Source organism: Typopeltis vanoorti, chromosome 19, assembly GCF_054136105.1.
Source record: "Typopeltis vanoorti isolate ZY-2024b chromosome 19, IOZ_Tvanoo_1.0, whole genome shotgun sequence".
Taxonomy (NCBI): domain Eukaryota; kingdom Metazoa; phylum Arthropoda; class Arachnida; order Uropygi; family Thelyphonidae; genus Typopeltis; species Typopeltis vanoorti.
Genome location: NC_143567.1, coordinates 11,812,496 through 11,832,161, shown reverse-complemented (window position 1 = coordinate 11,832,161; position 19,666 = coordinate 11,812,496). Strand labels below are relative to the sequence as shown.

At 35.5% G+C, this 19,666-nt stretch overlaps 2 protein-coding genes across 2 annotated transcripts in view; one reads left to right on the top strand and one right to left on the bottom strand.

Moving 5' to 3' along the window:
* Positions 1-19,666, bottom strand: part of LOC150095855 (uncharacterized) — a 335,373-nt gene that overhangs the window by 236,340 nt on the left and 79,367 nt on the right. The gene's annotated exons all lie outside the window — the stretch shown is intronic.
* Positions 1,940-19,666, top strand: part of LOC150095854 (bone morphogenetic protein 5-like) — a 105,320-nt gene continuing 87,593 nt past the window's right edge. Inside the window, exon 1 of the mRNA XM_090409296.1 lies at positions 1,940-2,525. Within this exon, the coding sequence (XP_090265422.1) occupies positions 2,201-2,525 (325 nt within the window). The 5' untranslated portion in view covers positions 1,940-2,200. The remainder of the gene's footprint in view (positions 2,526-19,666) is intronic.

The window sequence follows — 19,666 nt, the reverse complement described above, 5'->3', positions numbered from 1 at the left end:
GACTATATTGCATTTTTGGAATCTGACAAGTCTGGCCCTGCTTCTCAGGCTATTGACACTAGGAACAGAATTCTTTGGAACAAAAAAAAAAAAACTCTTCTTCATTCCAACAAGTTCAAATTCGATTGTCTTTTCTTTGAAACAAGTGAAACACTACGAAATCGAACTAACATGAACCGACCAGACTGTATACGCCAATATCTAAGTATTGAGAAGTGATCACTATTAATTGTAAATACGTTTTTTAATTAATAATTATTTTAAATATTTTTATCTATGCAACTTACTACAATTGTTCCTTTGAACTCTAATAGCATAATATACTTCAGCTGCGACCGAGACATGAGCTATTATTACACAAATGATTTATGACTCTATTTTGATTCATCCTCTGAATGTAGTTAACGGTCTAGCTCCTTGACGATGCCCACATAACGTTTGATTAAATATATTGGAGTTTTTTAATAAATTCTATATAATTTTTGTTACATGTGTAAACCGTGAAAGTTATTTAAATAAGTATGGTATAAATGTACGATAAGAAACAATAAATGTAATATATCCTGACGTATTTGTTCTTGGAATGGTTATATCACAATAAATTCCCACGTCACGAATAAGAAGTCCAATATAGTCTATTGCTGGTTTGTGGTTACTTAGTAAATACTTAGCAACCACAAACTATAATAAGAACCACTTAATTAAATATTTACTCCAGTGGATCTTATTATAGGGATTCTTTTATTTTAATTCCTGGACGAAATGATTAAATGAAGTATTACATACAGTGAATATTGAATAAACAAAATTCATTTTCTAAAATAATTTCTAAGACTTAAATTCTACCTTAACTGAGAAGTTTTATTTACAAGAGACCTCGTAACGTGGCAGACTTCACTATTTCACTATCCAACGGACTCTCTGATTAAAAACGAATGCCACAAACAACACTGATAATTCAAAGTTATCAATATTTCTAACTATGATACTTTAACTACATTCCAGGCAATATTTGTTGCAAATATCTTATCATTGGTTTCATGCCTCCGCTGAGTCAGGAATAAAGGAACTCATCTCAGCAATATAGTTGAGACAATACTTCGGAAACTATGTGTACTAGTTTCAGAAGATCGTTAATCAGATAAGTGCATCTTTCTAACTTAAGTTAAAATGTGCTATGCACCTACGTATCTTGAAGCTTTCGACATTTATATTTGTTATATAAATAACAAAATTATTTGTACTCTGATGAATGTTTTGTGTTAAGTAATCTAAAGCGTAATGTTTCTTTATTTGCAGCTACGTTTTACGTACTAAGCAATACAGCAAGAGAAAAGAGAGAAGATAAGCTAAAAGGGAAGCAACAATACAGAGCACCTAAGCAAAGGGAACTCTAAAGTTATGTGAAAAAGACTTTTTGGTAACAACTTTGATACTTTTGTGTGGATAGGGCCGCTATTTCTATTTCTCATCTGTTGGCAGGTACTAAAATCCCTTGCTACGCTGCTACTTACACCACATACTGATGAATAACATTAATACAGGTACCAAAGTTTGTTGCCTATGCCATGTGAACAAACAATTTCATCTGGTCCCTTCAAAATGATAATAAAACTTCCAGATTACTTGTAACATGCAAACTCCTTCAGTCTTGTACGTGGACAATGCTATTTGTTTGATTAATTATACCGAGATCCACTATGCGTGTATGTGTGCGCGCGCGCGGGTTAACAACGGAAGAGGGATAAGGAGAAAAAAAAGCAACGCTATTTAATTCCAGACATATGACAATGAAAGTCTCCATGAAGCTGTGGGGAAATCACCGGCATTTTTTTTTATTCCCTGAGATAGCGATCGGCGCGCCTTCTAGCGTCGTTTCAAGTATCAGGTGTTTGCGCCGAGCACTTGTTCCGTGCGGTTAGTGGTGCACGCTTGTTGCTGCAGCAGTTCGGTGTTCTTGGTGAGATGACAGGGTATCAACGCCGACAACGAAGCGTCGAGATTTTTGCCATGACGGTTGCACCGTGTCCGTCACCTGTGCAGAAAAGCTGCGCAAGGCTATGGAAGCTGCTTTGACTTAGCAGCAACTCACTGTATGTGTGTGTGTATATGTGTGTGCGTGTGTATGTGAAGTCCACACGCGCGCGCTCCAACGTTGTTTTGTCTCCGTCGGTTAGCTTGGTGTTCTCGGAATTATACAATGAGTGCCATTGTTGGGTGTAAAAACTCTCTAGTCGAGACTGTTCCGGCAACTTTTTCCATCTTCCTAACCTTGTTGATCCTGGTGGGGGGAAGGAGCGTGAACCAGAGAAAGTTTTCATTGCGCTCTCAAGAAACTGTGAAGGAAGAAGCGATGCATAAACTGCTACAGGTGTTTGGACTTGGCCACCCAGGCCAACGGAAACGTCACCATACCCCACCACAATATATGTTGGACCTGTATAATGCCATTGCAGATAATAACGGAATAACATTAACGCCTAATCCTTATTATGCTAACGTTATACGCAGCTTCCCTGATCAAGGTAAGTTTTTTTTTTTTTTTTTTTTTAAATATTAGAACGCTATTGATCAGTTTCATATGGCTTATTATTCAATACGGTTCAATTTTGACGCTAACTGATCACTCAATCATGAAAGTGTTTTGAATTAGGATAAAATGTTCATAAGAAAAGTTTCATTGCAACTTTTCGATTATAACTGCTCATATAATCCGCTTTGTTTTAATTGGCTGTGACTGCTCTGAAATCATCGTCTTATAATTTTATAATATAATTTCCTATCATGTCGCTGGACGAGAACTTCAGAGATAATTTGAAACTAATGGCTTAACACATAGATAAGCGAGACTGCAGAATAATTCCAAAATTCTAAAATATGCTGATTAATTTATTACTTTCATTCAAATGAAAGTAATAAATAAATAAAATGAAATTTCATATTGAAAGTTAGACCGACAAATAATTACACATACCCTTTTTGATACCATTTGGAATGAAATGCAGAAAAATGTAATAAACTATCATTAATGATACTTTTAATAAAATGTTGGTGAAGTATCGTTAATGTAATCTTATGTGTTTGTTTGTTTGTCATTAATGGTCAAACAAACAAGATTACAAAATACATGGCTTTTAATTCAATGCTGAGAGCTCTAAATATTTACAATATATAACATTCGATTTAAATAAATTTAAATAATAATTCATTTTTAAAAAGCAAAATTTTTTTAAAATTTCTGGATTTAGATTTTTAGGAATCCCAAAAGAGTTTTCTGATTCCTATACCTAAACCACGGGTCTCTAATAATACTAACATGGATATATAATCCTTGAAGACCTATCATTCTGCATCTTATAAAACTGCAAGATGATATGCACATGAAACAAAGGAGAGAATAAGAAACAAATTTAATTAAACAACGAAATGAATTCATTTATTTATAGTTCATAATTAAAAGTTAAAACTGCAATGGATTCTGAACTACGATTGCGTTCATTAAAATGAACATTAAGTCCGAGATAACCTTATCCTGACGAATTCGTTGCTCACATTGTTATAACTAATATACGATATTCCTAGCTTAGATATATTCAGTTCAGTTAATAGTTATGTCTCTGATCCATATAATTTATATTTTAAACAGCAACAAATAATATTTGCTATTAATGAATATGTCCAGTACGAGGACATGTATTACTATTCAAACAGTAAATATGTGCACACTATCTAACCTTATTTATAGTACTTACCTTAAATAATGAATTTACCTTTGTGGAAACTATGATTCTGCATTTCTATTCAAGTATTATTCTTTTCACTATTAAAATAGATATGTGAATTTCACGTACTTGTGTATTGGACGATATTCTAATGATATAAAGTAACTTTATACTGAGCATCACGAGAATCATTATAAAAATTTCCTGCGTTGATAATGAAAATATTTTGCACTTTTAAATGTGCTAGTTATTTCTGTTTATTTCCATACCATTTTATGTTCGACTTACAATAATAAAATCTCAAAAGGACGATTAAAGTCTTTCAAAATTCATTTCGATAGTCTTTTTCGATTATCGTGCTTCAAATTGAATGGTAATTTTCTCGCGAATGGAGATTTACTCACAATTTACATCGGAAGAAAACGTCTGAAAGAGAAAAATCCAAATTATATATCGGCTAAGAAAACCAGACTTCTCTGTATTTATAGTTCTATGAGATTTCCAATATGTACAACAAATTCAAAGTATTTCTAAGAACTGATTCTAATTTTATACTCTTTGGCCTTACCCATCCCCAAACCCCATAACTTTTCAATTCGTCCCTTGCTAATATTTTATAAAATGCAAGAATTTTCTCTTTCTTTTGAGCTTTCAATAATAAAAGGCTCGGATAGGCTTTCCTTCATCGTTCACACAACCATGACGTATGACCTTTTCAGATATCAGTCTATTTTGAACACTTAAATGGAAATGCAGTCATAAGGCTAGGCTGGATAACTTGCTGACTGTAGTAATCTTAATGCATGCTAATTCTAGAAAACCTTCGTTAGCATCTTCTAAATTCACTCTTTGAACCTTTCTGTCTAGAAACTGAATGAAAGTAACTGAAGGATATTTTGAAAATTAATTTCTTGGTTAGGTAATACAATTTTAGCTACGATGCAGTACTCATAAAAAGAGGGAGAGGAAGCACATCTATTGCTATTGTAATAAACTAAATTCAAGTGACTATCATTTGAATAAAAATAAAAAGTGAAATATAATGCAATGCTGGAAATTAAAGCAAACAACTCTCTAATGCTAAATTCAACATAATTGGATTGGAATATTTTTTCTACGCGACTCCCCCCCACGAAAGATTGTAAACCTATAGTACATTAGTATGGTAAACCTAAAGATTGTAAACCTATAGTACACTAAGTTATTTATATTTATTTTTGAGATAGCTGCTCTCGAGACTAAACGCGGAACTTTTTTCAAGCCACTTCATTTAGGTGAAAGATGAATCTTCCCCTGAAGGCAATCACAAACATCCATGTCTTCGACGGCATTCGAACACAAAGGCAGATGGCCGGAGAACGGATACTTTTACTTATTCGGCCAAAACAGCCGTCAATTTTATTAAAATAGATTCGATAAAATAATATGTAAATTACTAGTTTAATTTCTGTATAATTTAAAATATAAGACTAATAGAAATTGCAGATGCCTCTTTGATACAGTTGCTAGTAAAATGAATGATAGTAAAAGAATGACTCCACTATTACAAGATTTTCACCTCTTGAGAATTTTTTCCTTGTTTGTTTATAGATGTCACACAATAAATCAACTAAGACATTCATGGTGTTTCCTTCTGAGAGTTATTGCCATATTTAACAACTCAATAATTTCAAAAAGAATAAATCAAACAATTAAGAAAATAAAGCGAAATCTAAGAGTCATCATTTAATAAAAACAGAAAGAAACAATACATTCGGGTTTATAATTTCTATAATTATTTTAGTTCCGATCATTTGTAGAGTTTGGAATGGTGGAGAGCGCAAATGAATTAGAAAGAATGAGGAAGCAATTAGTGCAATCCGATTTACAAAGGAAGAAGTAATTTAAAATTCCGCTAATATGGAATTTGACAGTAAGACTGTGAAACTATTTCGTTTATGGCTGAGTGAATAGTGAGAAATTAAATTTCAACAGTTGAGATGAATGCTAAACGTTGTGCTAGCTGCTAATTCAGCAGTTAAATGTATAAAATGATGTTGGAATTACAATAAGCGTAGGTTGACTTCATTTATATTTTAGTGCTTATGTTAAAATATGGGAGAATTTGGGAGGTTTGATTTAATCGGAAATTAGGTTAATTTTTATGGTTTATTGTGATTCATGGTTTTTGGGTCTGAGTAAAGGAAGAAATTAACGGGAGTATGAAGTGATGAAGAGTGTGTGTGTGTGTTTCTCCCTCTCTCTTTCCCCATCTGAAACTAACAATTATGCATTTAAAATAAATTTGATACAAACTGCGCTTATATCAGAACACTACCAACCTTATATTCTAGAGGTTAGATTGATTCTCTCATCCTCTCTCTCTCTTTATACTTTTCAGGGAGAGAGAGCAGAGTCATTAGTCTAGTCCTCAGAATATGAGGTCGGCAGGACTTTTATGTAACTGCTATCCATATCAAATCCAATCACACCTTAATACAGCACCTGGCAGCAAGGTTACGCATAACCTAGATGAAAGTCTGGAGCCTCCGTAGCTCAGTCAGTATAGACGAAGCCCTTTGGTCGGAAAGACCTGGGTTTGATTCCCGTCAGTGACATGAAGAACTTTTATCTGGTCTCTTTCGACTAAAGGTGAGTTAACTGCTCTCATACGGAAGTGGAGGGTCCCCCCCCCGGGTAACTAGGGTTTTTCATCCCTCAAAAGAAGCAAACCGGTTCCGTGAACACCTACAGATACAGTCATAAAATATACTATGGCAAGGAAGGCACGGGAAACTAACCACCTTGCTCATAATTATCTCCCTAGTATGGCAGCATATAGCTATCCCCCTCAGCCGTATGGCTGAGGGGGATAGGATAGGAGGTAAAAGTCTTCTGCACTGCTACCATCAAATTCAGTTCGCGAAGCAGCTAGCGGTCAGTCTGATGAAACCCTTTATTAATGTGTCTTTGAAAGTGCTAACTCTCTCCAGTAAGTTAGCCATACTTTTGAAAGATAGTTACATGGAAAATGGAAAAGCAAACAGAAGTGGAAAAGAAGAAGATAAAATTAAAACAAAAAAACAGAACTTCGCTCTGGAAGCAAACATATTCTTTGCCAATCCGTGCTTCGGATAAGCTGCGCGATGCTACAATGGATGATTAAAATCATTTGCTGCCTGATAAGTACAGTTAGATGTTTCTCTTATTAAGAAGAGAGTAGGGGGATCCCTTCCTCACGTCTTACGTGTAGGTGCTGATACCCTTCACAGACATGCATAACAAACTATAATTAACTAGGGAGCCAGTACTTCTCCATTCGATGTTACAATAAAGTAGTTTCATAGAATGGCCGAAAGATAATGCATTACTATTACGTAACATGTCGGAAGGCTTCCCGATCAGCATAATTCTGCTGCCATTTGCTCCACTAGATAGTACCTGAAGGGAGTCCGAGTATATGGGAGAGTTCTTCGCGAGTATTTCACTCCCACACTACATGCCTCTTCTCTGTAATTAACTTTCTGATATGACCAACCAAGAAAGATACCATAAGTATATACAGTAACATTACGGATCAAAAATATTCATCGAAAACCATAAAACACGTCAATAATAATAATAATAATAATAATAATAATAATAATAATAAATCCATACAAACCTCACTTCCACATTCGCATTACTGACATTCGTAGCCTTAATAAAAATATAAAATATGGACTATCACTCAAAAACATCTCAACTAGACTTGTTATACCTCACAGAGCCTTAACCGGTAGCCTCTTCAACTACTGTCTACCTCAACTATGCAGGTAAATTCTGCACAATTCCTTCAAATATGGTACTTGTAGATTTATTATATCTGATATCCCAAGCCGGAGAATGCCAAACCTTGAATTTCAACATATTTTCTGCTCTGGTACAAAATTTCCATACACACACCACACATTGTTGCATTCAGATACGCTCTTAAAGCATTCCAAATTTTCGCTTGAATGTTCATTCTTTGGTGATCTTCCTTGGAGAATTCACTGTTCCGAATCTTATCTGGTTTTCTTTCTCTAATACCAGTGATCAAGCCAAAGCATTTGTTGAAATGCTTTCTGTTAATGAATTAACACAAAGTGCCCATCTACGTACTAGAATCTCAGATGATCCTCACAGGTCTTCCAACCAACCGTATTTTGGGTTAGACAGCTCCTTCCAAACGCACTGCTGATTCATTAGCTTTTTTAGCTCCTCCAGGTAACTCAGACCATAACCTTATCCACTTTATATTTTCTATAGGAACATCCTTCGCTCTACTATTCTCAGTCTTGTGTCCTTCAGTGCATTATCACACATTCCCGATTTCTACACTAATTTTTGTTTGAGTAAATATTCTCTATTTTTCTTTTCTCCAGGCTATACCTCTTTAGAACAGGTTTTCTTTAGTGTTTATCTTTCTTTCTATTAATCCAGAAGTTTCCAAACTGTTAAAGGCAAATCACTAAGCAATCGCGCCTGAACGTAGAAAGTAGGTTCGACTTTCCGAATAAGTAAAACTTGTATATCGAATTGTTTAAGATGTTTATTTCAGATAAAATAAAATAAGTACCTTAATATTGCAATGTACGAGAGAGAGAATATACAGCAATCACTCGCATAATGTTGTTTCGAACAGTGCGGGTTTCACTATGATGCGGGTTGTAATTATTATAAAATGCATTAGAGTACATTTATTACAATTTCGCCAGAAAGGCAATTATATCCATTACTTTTATATCAACTAGTTGCATTAGAACAGCAGTGCGTTACAAAATTAAGACGAAATTAAGGCAAACCATTATCGAACTTTTCGCGTTTCCGAGTGTTTCAAACAGTTATCCAAAGTAAGAACTTTGGATAACTGTTTGGAACACTCGGAAACGTTCGTCTTTATTGCATTGAAATATCTAGTCACAGTACAGTATTGCGCCGAAACTGTCTGTACGGAACATTACAACCAAACCCGTTATATTCATGTTCAACTCAGTGCAATTTGAGTTAGTACTTAATACTCGTATTTAACCGCACTAAGGTATTGCTGTGTGTGTGTGTGTGTGTGTGTGTGTGTGTGTGTGTGTGTGTGTGTGTGTGTGTGTGTGTTTATTATCAAGTGCTATCCACTGAACTTGGATCTCATTTGAATCGCTGATCAGCAATCAGCAACTAAATCAGCAAGCAACGTAAAAGGCAAATTAAAAACAAATCTTGTATTCTGAAAAGAAAGTTGGAAATTGTACTCATTATAATTTTTTTTCAAAAATTATCGAAGTTCATCATGAAGCTATTTTAGAAAGTTTGCTAATTACAATTTAAATGCACATATTGATAATAAATTTAATTATAAAATTCACAATTAAAATAACGTCCTAATTGTAAATGTTTTTAACATTCCTGAAAAAGAATCAATAGCAATAATTGGTTAGCATCTATCTTATGCTATACAACAGAATAAACAGTAATATTATAATAGACCCCAAATATCCATATTTTGTCATTAATGAATCGGAGCACTCCATAGAGAACGCAATCAGCAGCACTCGCATCTCAACAAATAATAGGCTATTTTTCGTAGTCCAGTACAGAAACATGTTTATATATTTATTTTGTAAGGAATTTCATCATCATCTCCAGTGGCAGCTTGTACATAAGCACGCCGACACTTCAGCACCCCCCAAGGAAAAAATGAAAAAATTAAATTTTGTTTGTGTTTATAAATAATAACAATGCTTACAACATTATATAAATGCAATACAACATGTTAAAGGTTACAGCTAATGTTTCGACATTGATTGAATAATTAATAATTGGATTTGTTCGATTAACGCTTTAGATTACGATACAAATGCACTGCGATCTAACGCAGTGTCGGAATTATCGCGTTCGGCCAATTGCAGCTAGACTCGCCGATATTCGTTTGCACGTCACTGAACGTAACAAGTGAATCCGACACTGCTCTCTGAGCAGTGTCGCTACAGATAAATTGTATGCTTGCGCGCGTTATTGCTGTGAGATACGAAACTTTTATTATTGGTGTGTGTTCGTGGTGAGGGTGAAATATTTTTAATAAAGCAATTTTTTAATATGTAAATTTATTTATTAATAAATTGGTTATTGATTAGGGAAAAAAGATTTTTTTTTATTTTTTATATGCAGCACCCACACTTAAAATTTTCACCGGCCGCCACTGATCAGCTCTCTCTCTCTCTCTCTCTCTCTCTTTCTTTCTTTTCTGGAGATAAACATTATATGAACTGAACTGAAAACTAATGCCGGAATCCTACATGAATGGTATATTTAAACCATTGCTTATAGAAAGGGTTGCCACATCACTCAGAATCCAGTATTCTCTCGGAATGCTCGAGTTCATGTAGTACTTTTCCAAGAGACAGAAATCTGGAATTTTATAATCGGGTTTACTACTTTTTTTAAACGAGCAATGAGTCAAATTTTCGTTGTTAGTTATCTTTGATCAGAATAAATGCAACTTAATATGGAAATATACTTTTATTATTAGATATATGAAGAGCCAAAGGCTTCAATTCGGTGACATATGACTTGTTTAAGTTAAGGGATATTACATCCCATACCGTTTCTTAGCCGAATAAGAAACTCAAGGGGTTTCATGGCGAATATAGTAGAAACTATATAAAGTTCGGCGATTCCAAGAGTAAGCGAATACCTGGATACTGCAGCAATTGACCCTAAAGGTAGTGCAAGCTGAGGCAACTCATGTCTAAGGTGGAGCAAGCTCCGATCACTATTCTTGATATTTTTACCCATAATGTGAACTCAGCTTCTAGGAGCTGTATTTCTGTTCTACATTATGAGAAAGGTCACTACCCAGACCGGTTTCAACCTTATGTATAGGTGAAGTGAGCTCTAAAAATAAGAGGATCCCCAAAGATCGCCCAACTCAGCGTTGTTCCACTCGATGACAGGCTCACCCCGTCACCGAGAAGAACTTCTCAGCATTGACTCTACCCAGTGGCAGGCTCACCCCACCACCAAGCAGAGCCATAATGTCAGCGGTGACCCCACTCAGAGACAGGCAAAAACCTACCTCCAAGTGGAGCCTCTCAAAGCCAGATCCGCCCCGCACCGGTTTCCACCCTCATTGGGGTCTCATCAGTGAGTAGGTAGACCTAGTTAATAATATCACGTTTGTAGCGAACAGAACTTACAACCCTTCTATGAGTATTGCCGAGAGGTGTCCTATTAAATTATTAGATATATGAAGAGCCCAAAGGCTTCAATTCGGCGACATATGACTTGTTTAAGTTAAGGGATATTACATCCCATACCGTTTCTTAACCGAATAAGAAACTCAAAGAGATTCATGCCGAATATAGTAGAAACTATATAAAGTTCGGCGATTCCAAGCGTAAGCTTGGAATCGCCGAACTCTTTGAAACTCTTTGAGTTTCTTATTCGGCTAAGAAACGATCTGGGATGTAATATCCCTTAACTTAAACATACTTTTATTATTTTCGAAGAAGAGTTTGGTTTAGCTAACTATGCTACCTGCCAATAATTTGTATTTCTCGCAGCGGACACAGCCGATAGAAAGTAAAATAAGTTGTTTTGTGACGAGAACTTGTCACAAAAAAGGACACAGTTCGCGTCTCAGATTTTTCGTAAATTCTGATACGCACACATCATGTGTGGCTCGAACGAATTCATAATTACTATAATAAAATTAAGTTAAAACATTAGAACTCAACATTTAGAAACAAATTTAAAAAAAAGTTTAAAGAGCATTTAATTACTGTACGGTATACAACGATCAAATTGGAGAAAGAAAGAAGTGATACTCGAAGTGCATATGAACCATACATGCGTAATTAGCATTATACTGAAACAGTTTAAGAGAAATACGTTGAGTGTGTTCTAGTATTTTAGCTCAACAAAATGCACACTAAAGATATGCTGCTATACAGCCAGAACCTACTCCGGAATCAGCATACCTAGAGTTTTTCGAGGTCAAATGAAGGCATCATATGAATTCTGTCTAAGGATTTTTCCCCCTTATTTAACGTGAATAGTATTCAAGAAAACAGATATAATCATCATCCTTTCTTATTCAGGCTGGTATATTGACTGTATTATATACTAATAACTTATTTCATAACTTGGCAATCGCACTTTTTTAATATTATGAAACATTAAAGCAATCGCTAACGAAAACTAATACCGGAATCGTAAATATGCTATTAAGTCAGCAGAACTCCTATGAAACAAAACGTCCTTACCATAAATGAGCAATAAATTGCTGTATATTGACAAAAGGTAACCGTTGTTTAATATTCGGTATACTGACAAATGGTAACATCGATAATGATTTTCACATTATTCCCAAAATGATTATCTTTAATTTACAGTAAAGCATGTTATTTATCCTGGCTATATATACGATTCTGTAAGCGTACACGTCTCTCTGTAACGTATTAGACAGATGCAAAATTTCAGCAATGGACATTTGCATCCGCTTTCTGTTTTAATAAAATACTCATATGAATTAAATTAACTCGAAATTTAGATTTTATGAATAACAAACTCAGGCTTAAAATTTCCATGTTTTAGTGTTCGGTTAATGAAAAAAATAAAGAACCAAGTATTTCTTCGAAATCATTACTGTAGAAAAAGAACTGCCTAATAGAAATATTTTTTATATCTACGAAGATTAGCATCTTCGTAGAAATTAAACTTCATAAGTATGCGTGTCAGACTAGTGCAGTTATAAACGACTTGACTGAGAAATAACCTTGGTTAAATTCCTCACACGGGGGGCGCTGTTATATAGCGTTTATTTGTCTAAGTTAGTCGCTTTTTTTCGCATTTTTTTACTTGAGATAGTGAGATCATTATCGTATACAAAAGGAGGACCATACACAAAAAAGCATTCTAGTGAGTGGCTAAAAATACGTCTGAAAAAATCGCTCCAGTCTTTGCTAAGCTCACAATTCAGTTTCGAACATCGGAATACATGCAATGCATGTCTGTTACATTTATTAAAAAAAATCTATAATGCCAAATTAGGTATTATAAATAATTTCTTTCTTTTCATTTTAGAGTTTTATTCCCTTTTAATTTAAATCAGGAAGCTCCCCTTGCACTTCTTCACAGAGGAGAGAACAATACCAAAAGTCTACAAGTTGTGTGCAAGTTGTATTCTTCAATTTATAAGGTAATGAAGGAATTCAATGACCATCTTACAAAGACAAGAAAGAATATCGCCAGTACTATTAACGTGGACACCTCTTACGAAAATATTTTTGAATCGTTCACCAGTTTTCTGACTAGTCGGTGTTTTTTAATACAGTGAGTTGTACCAGAAATTCTTACAAATAAAAGTGTACAATGCCCCAGTCCCTAACATATTTATTATTAAATGAATGAACTAAAAAGAATGAAGAGTCACAGACCAAAAATTTGGGCTTTCTTTTTTCTGTGCTTCGAAGTTTCAGATTAAACTCATTGGCCGCCAACATAAAAAGTTTGAAAGTAAATTCTTTGCAAGTACAAGTAGCAACAGATCACCATTTTTTCAGTGCAACAACTCACAACGACATCCCGTTTTCTAACCATTGGTCATTTGTTGGGAGACCTTGAACGACGGAACAAGCAATTTAGACTCTTACGCGGGATACTGTCTGAAAAACTTTTCAAGTTCACCGTAATGGTAGTGAGCTTTTTTTAAAATCATCAAATTGCGTATGATGTTTTTTGTGATCATTCCAGTGTATCGATTTAACGTTCGTGCACATTTTGCGTCATTCGCGAACACAAAACCAGTTTTTAATCCTACCCTGATCACTCCTATAATACCGCCTTTCTCTAACTTTACTTACCGCAAGCTGGATGCATATCCATCACTTTCACACAAACAGCTATCATCTCATCGTTTCCACTCTTTCGTCACATTAAAACGCGCCAAACGAAATATTCATGCGCCTGCAATGTTATGTGCATAGCTTTTAAATATGTCTAGCAACGTGAATATTGGAATGGAAATTACTGAGTATTTAGAGAAATAAAACGCTAATGTTTGACCATTTTCTGCATTATTATATATGCACACCTCGTCTGATATAAGGCGTTTACATTCGTTTGGATAACTGTGTAAAATTGAAAACGGCAAAGTCAAATATGCTCTTCGAGAGCCTAGGAGCTTGTGCATTACTATTCTCAACATGTCAACAACGTCACAATTAGCAGAATATTTCACGCATATTTATCTAATATTTTTATAACTTTCAATGATTCCCAACCCGATAAAGTTATCAATTCCATCATGGATTAAAAATAATTTTCATGCTGGAAAAACCAGGAGAATATTATAACTATGAGATGTTCCCACCTAACCGTTTCATATGCCCAAAATATGCATTAAAAATCAAGAAGCAAAACGTGTTATCCACATAACAGGACTAGAGAGAGAGATTGTGTGTGTGTGTGTGTGTGTGAGAGAGAGAGAGAGAGATTGTGTGTGTGTGTGTGTGTGTGTGTGTGTGTGTGTGTGTGTGTGTGTGAGAGAGAGAGAGAGAGAGAGAGAGAGATTGTGTGTGTGTGTGTGTGTGTGTGTGTGTGTGTGTGTGTGTGTGTGTGTGTGTGTGTGTGTGTGTGTGTGTGTGTGTGTGTGTGTGTGTGTGAGAGAGAGAGAGAGAGAGAAGAATGATATTTTTATGCTATTATTATTATTATTATGCTAGTTTGCACATATAAAGTTATCACTGTCTTGGAAACCATAAACGCAGCTTCCAAGATCAAATATTTCAAACAGTTAAATTGCTTTAACCTAGAACTAGAACTACATAATTCCTTCACTGCCACAAAACATGATTTTCCCACTAAGACCACGAACAATTCTGACATGATAGTATCCAAGTACTGTCATCATTATTTGTTTCCAAGAAGGATATAACTAATTCTGCAGCACACAGGACTGAACTCAATTCTGTGTGCTGCAGAACACCGAATACCAGATATAGAGGATATCTGGTATTCGGTGTTCTTGTCAACTGTCAAATCACCAAAACGTGATCTACATATCAAAAAAAAAAAAAAACTTAAGTGTTTTCTTCATTTTCTTACAGTGGTATCCACATATTTTCGTCCTACCTTTCTCCTCATCCTTTCAACTTACTTTTTAGTGTTCGGTCATCATTCCCTTGTTAACCATTCGCTGCCCATTTTTCTGATATATTCATACCACTTGAAAACTCGAACCTCTCATTCTATGTTATTTCCAGCTCTGGTCTCTCTCTCTCTTTTAAAACTTAACCCAACATTATTTTCTGGCAAAATGGCTTCTTTTTAAAATACAATTCACCTGATTTGTGTTACTAAGTGTAAGCATTTTTCTTTTTTTTTTTTTGATCCCGTCTAGAACTAAAATTAACTTTTTTTCTTATCTATCTGTGTTATGGTTTCCTTTAAAATCATCAAAAATTTCTTTTGTATATTGCTATAAACATTTAATTACAGTCCACCGCAAAGAACTTATATGCTCATAGCAATCCCCTATTTTTTACTCAGTGTTTCACTGAGCTTTAGTGATGCTGTGCATAATGAAGAAGGTATCTGCACACACCAAATGCAAATGAAATGACATATATGTGATTCGTTTTCAGAATACGCATACACTAAATGCAAGCGAAAGTTTGAAATTAGAAAAGCAGAACATATGAGTGAAACATGATAGATCCATGCTTATGTGCTGATTCCACCATACGTTTCTTCCATTTTCACGCAAATAACAGGAACCGGGATGCATCACTTCGTAATAACTTTCTCTAGTCCTCTGGGTGTTTCTTAGCCCAGCTCATCCGAAGTTGATGCTTTTGTCGTACGAGACGACACTAAGGGACGAGACCCTTAGTGTCGTCTGAGGTAATGCCCTATTAGTGTAATACATTCAGAAACATTTCCCTCGCAGTCGCTGGTTGTATTTTACAGTCATGTGCCCAACTGTAGCCATTTGATACATTGGTCTTTGCGATCCCATCGATCCGTCGTCTGCCTCTAGCATTCATCACCTTCCTGCTGTTAATTTGATGTTTTCCGTTTTTCTCACCATTCCGGAGATACCCGAGATGATACTGTTGCTTCTTGACATCCTAGCTAGTAACGGTTACTGAGGTAGTACCACCTGTGTCAATATTCAAATAGACTTGAAAGCTGAGTACTGTAGCGAGTACCTGCGACATGTTGTCTGATGTTACTGGTGCATTCTAGTTCACATCGGAATATATCTAATATTTTGATCACGGAGTGTATATACACCCTCTGTCCAAAAAGAAACCGAAAATTTCGAAAATAGTAGAAACTAGTGGCGCAACCTGTTGTATCTTTTTGTTGTAGAAAGCGGCAACCTTCATTAGTGTTGTGTCAACTGTTTATGACATTTGTTTCATTAGAAGCCGAGTTATAGTGCCAAGAGTGAGAGTGTGTTTTGACGAACGGTCGGTCGTCACGATATTCATGCCGTATACGCGACGAATTCTCGCTATCAATCGCTTCAAAACTTCGAGATAAAAACCACCATTCACCGTTTGGCCAGGTGGAACAAATTCTTTGTGGATAATGCCCTTGGAATCGTAGAAACAAATCAGCATTGTCTTTACTTTTGACTTCTCCAAAATCAAACCTTTACAGTCTCCACTTAGCACTCTAGCGCTTTGTTTCGGGCTCATACTCAAAACATCACATTTCCTCACCAGTAACGATCGTTTGATGGAAGTCTGAGTCCTAACGAACGGTTTTAATGAGGTCCTTGCAGTGCTCAATTCGATACATTTTTTGGTCTCGGTCAACTTGTGGGGAACAGATCGTGAATTCAATTTAAGAAGGGTCAAAATGTTGTGCACAGTTGATTTGGGAATCCTCAATTCATCTTCAATCAATCTCACGGACGATTTCGGGTTTTCTTTGATGAAATCACGCAGTTTTTGGATGTTAACTTTGCTCAGTCCACTTTTTGGACGGCCCGGCTTTTCGTCATCCTCAAGCATCTCAGGACCACTTTGAAATCGCTTAAACCACTCGTAAACTTGAGTACGGGATAAGCATTCATCACCGTATGCTTTTTGAAGCATTTTTATGTGTTTCGGTAAAACGTTTACCAAGTTTAACACAAAAGTCAATCGCAGCTCTCTGTTTGAAACTCATTTCCGACCGTTCGTCAAAACACACTGTCACTCTTGGGACCATAACTCGGCTTCTAATGAAACAAATGTCATAAACAGTTGACACAACACTAATGAAGGCTTTCGATAACAAAAAGATACAACAGGTCGCGCCACTAGTTTCTTTTATTTTCGAAAAGTTCGGTTTCTTTTTGGACGGTGTATGATGCATATTACCCATTTTCATCACCTCATTCCATGTTTCTTAAACTTGCATAATATGCGCTTCAGCCTTTGGAACATTTGACTCCAATTTTCCATCTTCGTTTCCTTTCTGCTTCTTAAACTTCCATCTCTTTTCTTTTCATATTCCAGAGTCTGTTTTTGTTAAATACATTACACCAAAAACTTTCTTTCTTCTCGGAAGGCATTTCTTTTTTATCAGTCCACGAAAATTTTGGCTATACTAGTTTCAATCCCTAATACTTCATACAGTGCATGCAACCAAAATAATGACCTAAAAATTAAGGGATGAAATGGCCAAAAAGCTGACATCCATGGCTGCTTTTAATAAAATAAAAATTTTATATATTTATTTTTAAAGTAATAACAATAATAGTCAATATATTATTATAAGCAATTTTACGAATGAAACTGAAGTCGAGAAGAATGATTTATTATTCTCGACTGTCTCAATTCGATTCTTGTGATCTGCACTTTTTTGTTGATATTGAAATCAGTGTCATACAGGATTCTCTTATTCTTCTTGACATACACTTGGGTCTGTTTTGAATTTTTCTTTCTTTTTTTTTTGTTGTGCAAAACTGTTTATCAATATGTGTCGAACTTAAAATTAGTTCCCATCTACATCCTCCTCCTTTGCTTGGTCCTTTACTGCATCAATTATAAGCAAATGCATAAATCCAATGTCCTTTATTATGATGTTCAGGTATCCGGCTAATATCCATAAGACGTAATACTACTTGGATGATATTGCAGTTGTGCGTGCGTGCGCGTTGCATGTGTTTTGTATGTGTGTGTGTGTGTGTGGAAGGTTAGTTTGGAGCAAGTTACATTTGTGAAGGAAATAACGACACCAATCAAGTCTAAAGCATTTCAGAAAAGTTTAGAATTTTTCAGAATATGATTTTTCTAATTACAAACAGAATCCATTAATGAACTCATTTCAAATTTTATGCAGAAATTAATAACTAAATAAGACGATTTTTAACAAAATGCGGCACACTCGAAAAGAAACGTTAAGGATGCTGCCGAATTACATTAACAAATAAACAGACCACTAAAATGAGTTCGCTTTTTAATAAAATGCTAAAAGTAAAATATCTTTTTATGAAACTGTCGACTTGAACTTGAAACTAAAACATTTTTGGATTTTACTAACCTATGATGAAAGTGTTCACTATACACAATGCATGTTACTTTTTTATAGAAATGGCACGGTATATACCACAATAATTTACATAAATTATTTTTTAATTAGATCAATCATACACGCGAGGTTAAAAACAAATCTCAAGTGAAGTGCTGTGTGCAGGCTAAGCAGTTAAGGAGAAAGAAAGAAAGAATCTGTTAATGTATTTCTTGAAGAAACGGGGGGGGGGGGGGTTTAGTTCATTGAAGAAGCGATATGGAGAAGACTTCCAAACAACAGAAGTACATGGAATGAAGGAAGATGAAAAATTGGTTCGAGGCATGCGACTGCCAATACCGATCCTCTTCAGTTCCCTGCGTATAGTTCGATGAGGTATGGGGCGGGAACAGCCTTCACTAAATACTTCAGTCAACTACTGCCCACAGAAAGTTCTGTTTGTTCGCACAAGCCTTCTCAGACGACAGTGATCTCGTTCGTGACAGACTGTCTTAGGACCACAGTTACGCTCTTTTTAGACAAGCAATGTAGGTTATTTTTCCAGTGATTAACACCTGGGATAGTCCACCTTTTGAGCAAACAGTCAGCTCTGCTATTTTCAAAATCGTGGCTCCAGCCAGACGGTACAACCACAATAAGTCCTTTATCGAACTCCGAAATATCCTTAGTTTTCCCCATTGTGATCAACACTATTCACGATTACTGACCAGCAGCATTCGCAAACAGTTGCCGTTGCATAGAACACGTGATGACGCAGAGGACCAAGTATTCTGCATATACGCTGCGCAAGTGAAGTTTACGTGCATCTGCAAAAAGGTTTCTAATTCAGTGGCCAGTATGTGTATGATGAAAGGAAAGCAGAGGAATGACTTGATCAATTTTATGGAATAGAGATCATGAAATTATCTGTAAAACATATAATGCGGAAACAAAGCATCTATAAAAAGTGATTGCAAAAAGCTAGAGAGAGAGAAACGAGGGGCCTCTGTCTCTAAGAATGCTAGATTGTATCCAAAAGAGGGAAGGGTTAGGAAAACCAATCCAAATGACAGAAAATTATTCTAAGGTAGGTCATATTTGGTATTTATAGTGTTAGGAATTGTGTATGAAAGTGGGCTTTGAACGAAAAAGAATAGATTTTTTGAAGGCTATGGGTTTATGTCAGGACAGGCTAGATATGAAAGTCAAACTAAGAATGGAAATCGGAACTTTATCAAAAGCAAGGAGTGAAGTAGGATCTTTTGTTCGAGAAAGAAGATAGGAATGTGTTTTGATAGCATTGAAATTCACTAAATTATCTTCACCCTATTTGAGAATGGTGAGGAAGTCAATGGTTAAGACACGAGTTATGGAAGATTGTGAAGCTTGTCATTTGAGTACCACAAGATTTCTCGAATGAGAAAGAGAAATGGAGTATAATG